General features: G+C 43.8%; 1 protein-coding gene across 1 annotated transcript; it reads left to right on the top strand.

Moving 5' to 3' along the window:
* Positions 1-2,966: 2,966 nt before the first annotated feature.
* On the top strand, positions 2,967-6,381 carry LOC124657549 (BURP domain-containing protein 4-like). The gene is made up of 4 exons (XM_047196083.1): positions 2,967-3,003; positions 3,104-3,172; positions 5,485-5,547; positions 5,702-6,381. Exons 1-4 carry the CDS (start codon positions 2,967-2,969, stop codon positions 6,379-6,381), a joined length of 849 nt encoding a protein of 282 aa, XP_047052039.1.
* Positions 6,382-9,910: the final 3,529 nt, after the last annotated feature.

The following is a 9,910-nucleotide window of genomic DNA, read 5'->3' as shown; positions in this document are numbered from 1 at the left end:
GAGGTAGTTGTCCGGCGTCAGCCGGATGGTGATCAGGTTGTCGAAGTGGAACGGCATGACAGCCGTCGGGACGACGTCCCTGATCGGAGGAGCGGACGGCGCAGTCTCCAGAGATGGAGTGACGTCCACCGAGGCCGGCGGTTGGAGGGCGAGCGTCGAGGAGCCAGACGAGGTCACAGACGGCGCGGCCACCGTCGTGGCAACGGATGTTGCCGCCGCCGCAGGCGCAGTGGATGGCATGGTCGGGCCCGAGAACATGGAGCCGACGCTGGTGGTGCCAAAAAACCGAGGCACCGGCGGAGCAAGCGATCCCGGCGGGGAGGAGAGGAGAGCGGCTAGCGAGGCAGGAAGAACCCCTGCGCTAGAGGCACTCGGTGCGGAAGCGGACATGTCGGCAACGCTAGGGCTAGGCTAGGCGGCGGCCGGCGGAGGGGGAGAGATCGGTGGCGGCGGCTAGGGTTTGGCTAGGCGGCGGCCAACGAGGAGGATCGGTAGGTTAGGCTGATACCATGTTAAACGTATAATGTTGGGGAACTTGGTCAACCCTCTAGGGGTGGCTTGTCTCTCATATATATAGGAGGGCACAACGTACCAATACAAGAGTACAATACAAAGACCACATACGGTCTGTACAAATACACAGCTATACAAGTCTAACAGCAACAAGGATAAGTTCTTTTATAGGTAAAGCAACACACCTCGAGTGTATCAAATCGTGGCTTGTCACTCCCTGTTCTAGGTTTGGAACTGCGAACGCGACCGGAAAGAAACTCCATGAAGTTCTAGACACTCGGTGAAGGGTGATGGACATAGTTTTCTGAATAAAAGCAAGTTTTGAAGAAATGTTTAGGAAAACTTGCATTGGCATACGATTTTCTGGTCTATGGCTGTAGTTAGTGCATCAAACACTTCTTTCCCTATAATAATTTGCTGAGTGCGCTCGTACTCACTCTTTTTTGAATCTCCTGCTTAGACTGCCTGAATAACCTAGAGGAGGCCCCTAAAGGAGCAGAAGACGTTTGTTATGAAGAGCTAGACCTGTCAGGAGGCGTAGAAGGGGTGAATTATATGATTACGACACGGAGTAGGTCTCTGAAGAATCAGAGATTTAGACATCGCATCTTAGTAGTAGTCGAGCAGCACCGAACCTATATATAGAATAAAGCTGCTCGAGTAGTTATGGTACTTAATTTACTTCTACCACTAGCTTAAAAGTTAAGTAGAGTTCAACTAGAACTACCGAGTTATCCTCTCTAACGATGTACATATATGGCTTGTATAATATTATAAGTGAGTAAATAAAGGACAAACTATGTTTCTGTTATATCACTCCGAGGGATGTAATATTTGCGGATTGGTACTTAGCAACTGTTATGTCAATGACTGGTGTACTACAACATGCAATGGTATACCGGGTCACCACATGCGGCCTCGTCCTTCAAGGGCTATACGGAAAATCAAACCGTGAGGATGCCATCGACTGGAATCTGTGTCAACTTAGTTTGATGGTGCAGTAGTTGTAGATCACTAACATATGTATTTTGTTCATAGAAGCAAACTTCAGTTTCATAGGAAGCAAAGTATGGTACCATTGGAAACAAAATGTGGTTCATAAGAAATCAAAGTACTAGTATATGGATATATTTGTTAAATGTAAGCAATTTTTATCCAACATGGAAGCATATTCTTCATTATACGGAAACACAGGTTTTGTATGGAAATACAATTATGGTGCGTGTGAAAGAAACTTCCTTTCCATACGAAGCAGGTTTGCATCACACTAAAACTTGGTTGCATCGGAAGCAGATTTGCATAACACTGGAAACCGGATGCATTTTGAAAGGAAGCAGGCTAAATAATGTGGAAAGTCATTTTTAGTAGAATATATTGCTTCCATGGAATCAGTAATTAATTTCCTAACGGGACGAATTAAATGTGACATGATTTGCGGAAATAGTTAGCTTCCGATTAGCGCAAATCCTATGTAATAACTATATTGTCCCTGAAATCACGTAAAGAAAATATCGGGAGCAGATCCGTAGCGGTGCCCGTTTTTTTTTTTTTTTTTTGGTGTACACCGAAAAATGTGGGTGAATTGTGTATTAATTAGCCCAATTAACTCCTAAAAAACACTCCCAACCGATACCTCTTTCCACGATTTTCTCCCTTTTTATTTCCTTGTGTTAATACGTTTGACTATCTTTTCTAACTGACCAATGCATGCGCTCAATATTAGCCCTGATCTTTCGAAATCTCTCATTTACTATCGCACGCGAAGGCAGAAAAAACTGAGTAGGCAGCGGATTCCAGAGATCAATCTCTATATGCTCGTATGGAAGGAGTAGCATTTCCCTTCATCCTGATAGTACTCAAATAAGTACGTTATCAATGCCATTTATTAAGAAATATTTTCCTTTACGCTACGTATTAAATTGTCTATAAAACCCTAGAGCCCCAAGCTGTATAAATAAGCACCGAGACCCTTCTTCCTCATTCAACACAATTCAGTTCATTGTGATCTAAACATGGGGACCAAGGTGTTGACGATAGCCTTTGTCCTGCTCCTTCTAAACTTCGGTGAGTCATCTTGTGATATCTTCAATTTTTAAATTTCGTACTACAACTAAACTCATAATTCCATTTGATATAAGCAACGCACATTAGAGCAGAATAGAGATATGTTTTGAAGTGAATGTGTTGTTGCGGTCCTTATTGGTGAAGTCAACTTCCCCTCTTCTCCGACGGTACAACTAGTCGGAGGTGGAGAGGAAGGGGTCGGTGGACTTGTTCTGTAAAGTAGTGGTGGTATCTCCATCTCCATCTCCATTTTCCTCTTTTCTCCTTTTATAATGGAAATGGATCACGATTTCTGTCGAATGTTCGACGATAGCGACATAGTAGGCGGCTGAGTATTCCTAGTGTATTCTAGTTCGATCCACCATCTTCCTTGTAGCTAAGAATAATACATGGGTTATGGAATCCCTTCTGTAAATGCTGATGGAGGTCTTGGCATTCCATTATGTAGTGTTTTATTTAGTTAATATCGAACAAAGAGAATAGTTTACAAAATAATAACCAGCTCATGGTTTGTTGTTCCCTGCAGAGAAAAATGCTTTCCCAATGGCTGCTGACCCAGTAACAATGAATGACAGGGCTGAACTACCAGCATCTCGTAAGTAATCATGCAAGCTTACCATACTAAGAATATATTAAGTTGAGATTTATTATTTATTGTATCTAATTTCCTACAGAAAAAATTGGTTTTGATTCAAGTTCGTATGCGCTGCATTGGGGCAAAAATCCAAATCCTTCACCTTCCGGTCAGTACTTGTGTCATCATAATAAGTTGAGAATATGTTATGTCTGAATAATATCTTTGTTTGTTATTATCTACATAATATAACAAGCTATAATAAATCAACAAAATAACATTATCATGTTGATTTTATTAAACCGATGGTTTATAACTATGCAGCTTCTCCTGTTAAGTTGAGAATTGATTAATTATTATTCAACTCACTGTATCTAATTTTCTACAGAAGAAAATGGTTTTGATGCAAGTTCTCATGCGCTACATTGGGGCAAAAATCCAAATCCTTCACCTTCGGGTCAGTACTTGTGCCATCATACTAAGTTGAGAGTATGTTATGTCTGAATAAGATCTTTCTTTGTTATTATCTATAGAATATAACAAGCTATAATAAATCAACAAAATAACATTATCATGTTGATTTTATTAAACCGATGGTTTATAACTATGCAGCTTCTCCTGTTAAGTTGAGAATTGATTAATTATTATTCAACTCACTGTATCTAATTTCCTACAGAAGAAAATGGTTTTGATGCAAGTTCTTATGCGCTACATTGGGGCAAAAATCCAAATCCTTCACCTTCGGGTCAGTACTTGTGCCATCATACTAAGTTGAGAGTATGTTATGTCTGAATAAGATCTTTGTTTGTTATTATCTATAGAATATAACAAGCTATAATAAATCAACAAAATAACATTATCATGTTGATTTTATTAAACCGATGGTTTATAACTATGCAGCTTCTCCTGTTAAGTTGAAAATTGATTAATTATTATTGAACTCACTGTATCTAATTTCCTACAGAAGAAAATGGTTTTGATGCAAGTTCTTATGCGCTACATTGGGGCAAAAATCCAAATCCTTCACCTTCGGGTCAGTACTTGTGCCATCATACTAAGTTGAGAGTATGTCTGAATAAGATCTTTGTTTGTTATTATCTATAGAATATAACAAGCTATAATGAATCTACAAGCTAACTTTATCATGTCGATTTTATTCAACCGAAGTTTTATAACTATGCAGCTTCTCTTGTTAAGTTGAGAATTGATCATTATAATTCAGCTCATTGTATCTAATTTCCTACAGAAAATGGTTTTGATGCAAGTTCTTATTCGCAACATTGGTTCGAAAATCCAAATCGTTCACCTTCCGGTTAGTACTTGTGTCATCATACTAAGTTGAGAGTATGTTATGTCTGAATAAGATCTTTCTTTGTTATTATCTACAGAATATAACAAGCTATAATGAATCTACAAAACAACTTTATCATGTCGATTTTATTCAACCAAAGTTTTATACTATGCAGCTTCTCTTGTTAAGTTGAGAATTGATCATTTATTATTCAGCTCACTGTATCTAATTTCCTACAGAAGAAAATGGTTTTGATGCAAGTTCTTATTCACAACATTGGTTCGAAAATCCAAATCGTTCACCTTCCGGTTAGTACTTGTGCCATCATACTAAGTTGATAGTATGTTATGTCTGAATAAGATCTTTCTTTGTTATTATCTACAGAATATAACAAGCTATGATGAATCTACAAAACAACTTTAACATGTCGATTTTATTCAATCGAACTTATTGTATCTAATTTCCTACAGAAGAAAATGGTTTTGATGCAAGTTCTTATGCGCTACATTGGAAAAATGCAAATCCATCACCTTCCGGTCAGTACTTGTGCCATCATACTAAGTTGAGAATATGTTATGTCTGAATAAGATATTAGTTTCTTATTATCTACAGAATATAACAAGCTATAATAAATCTACAAAGTAACATTATCATGTCGATTTTATTCAACCGGTGTTTTATACCGATGCAGCTTCTCTTGTTAATTTGAGAATTGATTATTTATTATTCAAATCACTATATCTAATTTCCTTCAGAAGAAAATGGTTTTGATGCAAGTTCTTATGCGCTACATTGGAAAAATGCAAATCCTTCACTCTCCGGTCAGTACCTTGTGCTATCATACTAACTTGAGAATATGTTATGTCTGAATAAAATCTTTTTTTTTGTATTATCTACAGAATATAACAAGCTATAATAAATCTACAAAGTAACATTATCATGTGGATTTTATTCAACCGGTTTTTTATAACCATGCAGCTTCTCTTGTTAAGTTGAGAATTGATTAATTATTATTCAACTCACTGTATCTAATTTCGTACAGAAAATGGTTTTGATGCAAGTTCTTATGCGCTACATTGGAAAAGTGCAAATCCTTCATCTTCCGGTTAGTACTTGTGAGATCATACAAAGTTGGGAATATGTTATGTCTGAATAATATCTTTGATTGTTATTACCTACAAAATACAACAGGCTATAATAAATCAACAAAATAATACTATCATGTCGATTTATTCAACCGATGTTTTATATTTATGCAGCTTCTCTTGTCCCTGAAGCGCAAACAAGACACTGGCACATCAAAGTTAAAACGGGCATGTTGTTCTTGAAGAAGATTTTGCATGTCGGCACTATACTACCAGAAGGCACCATGTTTGCACGAGCTGATATGCCAAAGCCTGATAGTTCAGTCTCTACCCCATTGGAGCCAAAGTATTTCGCAACAATTGTATCACGCTTCAAGATACCTTACAACTCCATGAAGGCAAAGCAGGTAGCCGAGACCCTTCATTCATGCGTCAATCCTATTGACAGGGAAGAGCCTCACGTGTGCACCTCATCTCGCAAAGCAATGGCAAGGTTTGCCACTACGGCTTTAGGATCAAACCTCACAGAAGCAGCCTTGACAAAGATTCATGGGCATGAAAGCCTCACAACTAGGTACGTTGTGGCACAGATCGCCCAACTCAGCAATCATACAGTGGCATGCCACCCTATGGATTTTCCATATGAGGTGTTTTATTGCCATCAGCCAAAAGAAGTGCAGGCTTTGAGGGTGCAACTCAATGATATGAAAAATGGCATGGCACGTGTTACAGCTACTGTCATGTGCCACATGAACACATCCAACTGGGACAAGGAGTACTTTGAATTGCTGGGCGGAGAGCGCGGTGAACCAGTTTGCCATTATATGCCTCAGAATTACATCATGTTCTACTAGTTAAATAAATTGTAGGCACTAGATTCTGGTAGTTTCTAGGCTGCTACAAACCGGCAATTGTGGCCATGTATGCGAAATAAATATTTTCAAATAATAATTACCTTTTTGTACTGCAAGGGTTTGAGTTGTAACAAAATCATCTTATGTATTCTCTATGAAATATATGACATATGTATCAAGAGCACGGCCATGGTAGTGCCAAATTTCCTCTCTATTGGTAGTTTCGCTCACACTTACACATTGATAGGTCTAACATAACACACAAGTTTGACAAACCAAATAAGGAAGCAGGAAGCGCACATGAACAGTAGTGATTCCCCACCGGCCATTTGCCAATACTCCGTGTTCTGAACTTCAAGTTTTTTTTGCTTATTCTTCAAACTTCCTCAACCTGCCATTGAGAACTAATTTCGAGTTAGTGAAAAACAATAATAGAATGAACAGGTCGAAGCACATGGAAATCACCATTGAACTGAACAGTGCAGAGTACATATGTAGGATCGAATCAGGAACTTACGTTGTAACCTTGCAGCGTTCAGTGCTGAATCCTTCCAGTGGCTCGCCGTGCTTGCAGCGGCCGGCCGTCGTTGTTACTCCGGTACCGATTAAAGCCGGACGGCGGCGAAGCCCACAGCTAGGGTCACAGGTTGTCTGGAGGCAACCACTCTCTCAGATAGAGATTTCGGGAGGCAAAAGATGAAGAAAACAGTGAAGGAGAGAGATCTGCGCGAGAATAGGAAAGGATTGACAGTGCGAGATTTCTGGGGACGGGATATGGCACGGGGCACTGTTTGGTTGACTTGGGAGAAGGGGGAACGGTGAATTTAGGTGTGCTTCGGCGGTGGTCGGCTATGAACTAAGAGCATCTCCAACAAGCTCTATTTTGCAGCGCGAAAAACGCACATCCGGCATAGGCTCTATTTTGTAGCGCGCGGGGCACAAACTGCTAATCCGACCGTTTTTTGAAAATTTAAATCAAACAAACTATGAAAATTTGATCGAAAATACGAATATATTATAAAAGTTCAACGATACAATGCGACATATAGAACTGGAACTACTCGTCCGACTCCCAATCGAAGTCCGAGCTGCTCGGAGTCGTCTCCGACACCGCCGTCGTCGTCCACTCGAAGGAGGAGGAGGAGGAGAGGACGATGGTCGACGGCCCTGCGCCGTTCTTCTTTTCCTCCTCCTTCCTCGCCGCCTTCCTCGCCGCGGACTCGGCGCGGCGCTTCTCGCGGCTAGCTTTTTTCTTCGCCTTCTCCGCCGCCTTCTCCTCCTCCTTCTTCTCTTTCTCCGCGTAGAAGGCCGCCGTGGCGGCGACGTCCTCGGGGAAGCGGCGCGCCCATTCAAGGCGAAGCGCCTCGTCGCGCTCGGCGATGAGCAGGCGCTGCTCCAGCTCCCGCTGTCGGCGCTGCTGCTCCCGCGTGATCATCGGCGGCGGCGGCGCGAGCATCTCCGCCTGCTCCCGCGTGAACATGTCGTGGAAGTTCATCGCACGGCGGGAGCGGCCCAGCCGCCACGCGACGGCGTCGTAGGCCCGCGCCGCCTCGTGCGCCGTGTCGAAGGTGCCGAGGCGGATCCGCTCCTCGCCGGAACGGAACTCCGCGTCGAATCGGCCACTCGGCCGCGCCCGAACGCCGTGGTAGCCGGAGGGTGGGCGGCGGCGCGGAGGCATCTTTGCGTGGAGGCGGAACGGCCGGAGGCGGAGCGGCGCGGGAGGGAGAGAGGCGGGGAGAGAGACGGACGGAGGCGAAGACGCGTGGGAGGAATGGCAGTTGGCCGCTTCGCGCGTGTCGTGTTTATAGCGCGGGCGGCAGCGCACGCGGCAGATTTCCCGCGCGGGATAGCGCGAAAGCGCGCGGACGACAATTTTTTTTAGCGCGCGCGCCGTTTTCCCGCCTCAGCTGGAGCAGCGCCGGCGCTCGGCAAACCGGCGGTTTTTTTGCCGCGCGGGGCTTTTAGTGCGCCTGTTGGAGATGCTCTAAATCAGGGCATCTCCAAGGTCAAGGATGCGTGTAAGGGTATATTGCTCGGCCCCTATGTGTGGTTTTGGTAATTAATGACAACCCCTATGGACTAATGTTTTCATTGAGTTTATATGAAGGAATATTCTATAGGTACTACTTGTATTCCATGTGTTGGATTCAAGTATGGATGCCATGAAGATAAAGATACACCTTGTGTATTGGCATCAAGATCATCGATTTAAAGATATATATGTGATATGATCAAGAAGAAGAAATGGAGATGGAGTTCTTATGTGGAACTCAATATTAGCCATACTCTATCTTATGTGTTTGATAGAGTATGAGAAGATACAAGGTTGAATCGGGCAAGTTCAAGATGAGCATCTCAAGTGAATCACATGCTTGAAGCTTGCCGTCCATTTGGTGATAATGGACATGTGAAGATGTGCATCAATAGAGTTTTCCCATCATGGTGTATGAGGGAGCATTTGTGAGTCTACACGAAGCGACGATGATCAAGTGAGGCATTCCGGCTTGAGTGAAGCGTGAAGAGCAATCATCAAGATCAAGCGGGATGCGCAAGGCAAAGGTATGGCCTTGCTAAGTTTTCCTTTTACCGGTCTCAAGGTGGTTGTTGGGAGACCGGATTACAGGATAGATAGCCGCACTATCAAGAGGGGCTTTCGGTTGGGTAACTTGATCACATTGTCTTAGGGAGCTCAATCCTATGCATACTTTGCATTTTCTTATTGCTTCTTGGTGTTTCTCTATGTGAGGTTCTTGAGCTTGTTGCTAGCTTTACAACAAGCCCAAGTTCATCGAAAACGGAATCCGAATGCATCTTCTATTGCGTTTTCGAGTTTGGACGTCTTCACCGTTTCTTGATGGTGGTAGACTCCCTCTCTAAAATCATCTGAAATGTTCTGTGAGGAGTCTCCATATTTCCAACAAAATTGGTTTCATGTCAATCGGAGTTCGGGAGCATTCGCTATTAAAAAAAAGGAAAAAGGAGAAAATAATAAAAAAGAAAAGGAAAAGAAAAAGGGAAATAGTGGCCGGCCTGACCGGCCCACCCGCCGGCCTTCCCGGTCCGGACCGGATCTGGTGCTGGTGCCAGCCGAGCCGCTTACTGAGGCGGTTCCGGTCTGGGCCGGCCCAGCACCCGGCGCCCGCCGGCCCGCTCGGCGCCCCGCCCGGCCGACCGGCCTCCTGGCCGGGCTGGGCCGTCTCCGCCACCCCCGCACGGCCCACCTGGCCCCCGCGCGGCCTTGACTATCTGCCGCCTGTGCGCGCTCGCCGCCCAGTCCGGCCGGTGGGCCGGCCCGACCGGATGCCTGGCCGGCCTCCTCAGCAGCTTTTCCGGTCAGCCGGATGCCATGCCGGCTGGGCCACTTTTCTGGCCCGTTTTTCGTGCGATTTTCACTTGACTTTTCCCCCAACGGTTTTATTTGCTCCCTAGCTATAAATAGCCCTTCTTCCACCTTGAGCAAGTGAGTTCTTCCTATTCTCTCTCCTCCATTGTTGCATTTGAAGAACTTTCTCTCTCTCTTGTCTCCCCC

This window comes from Lolium rigidum, chromosome 5 (assembly GCF_022539505.1).
Source record: "Lolium rigidum isolate FL_2022 chromosome 5, APGP_CSIRO_Lrig_0.1, whole genome shotgun sequence".
Classification (NCBI taxonomy): domain Eukaryota; kingdom Viridiplantae; phylum Streptophyta; class Magnoliopsida; order Poales; family Poaceae; genus Lolium; species Lolium rigidum.
The sequence above is the reverse complement of the archived record's forward strand: the minus strand, read 5'-3'. Positions and strand labels throughout refer to the sequence as shown.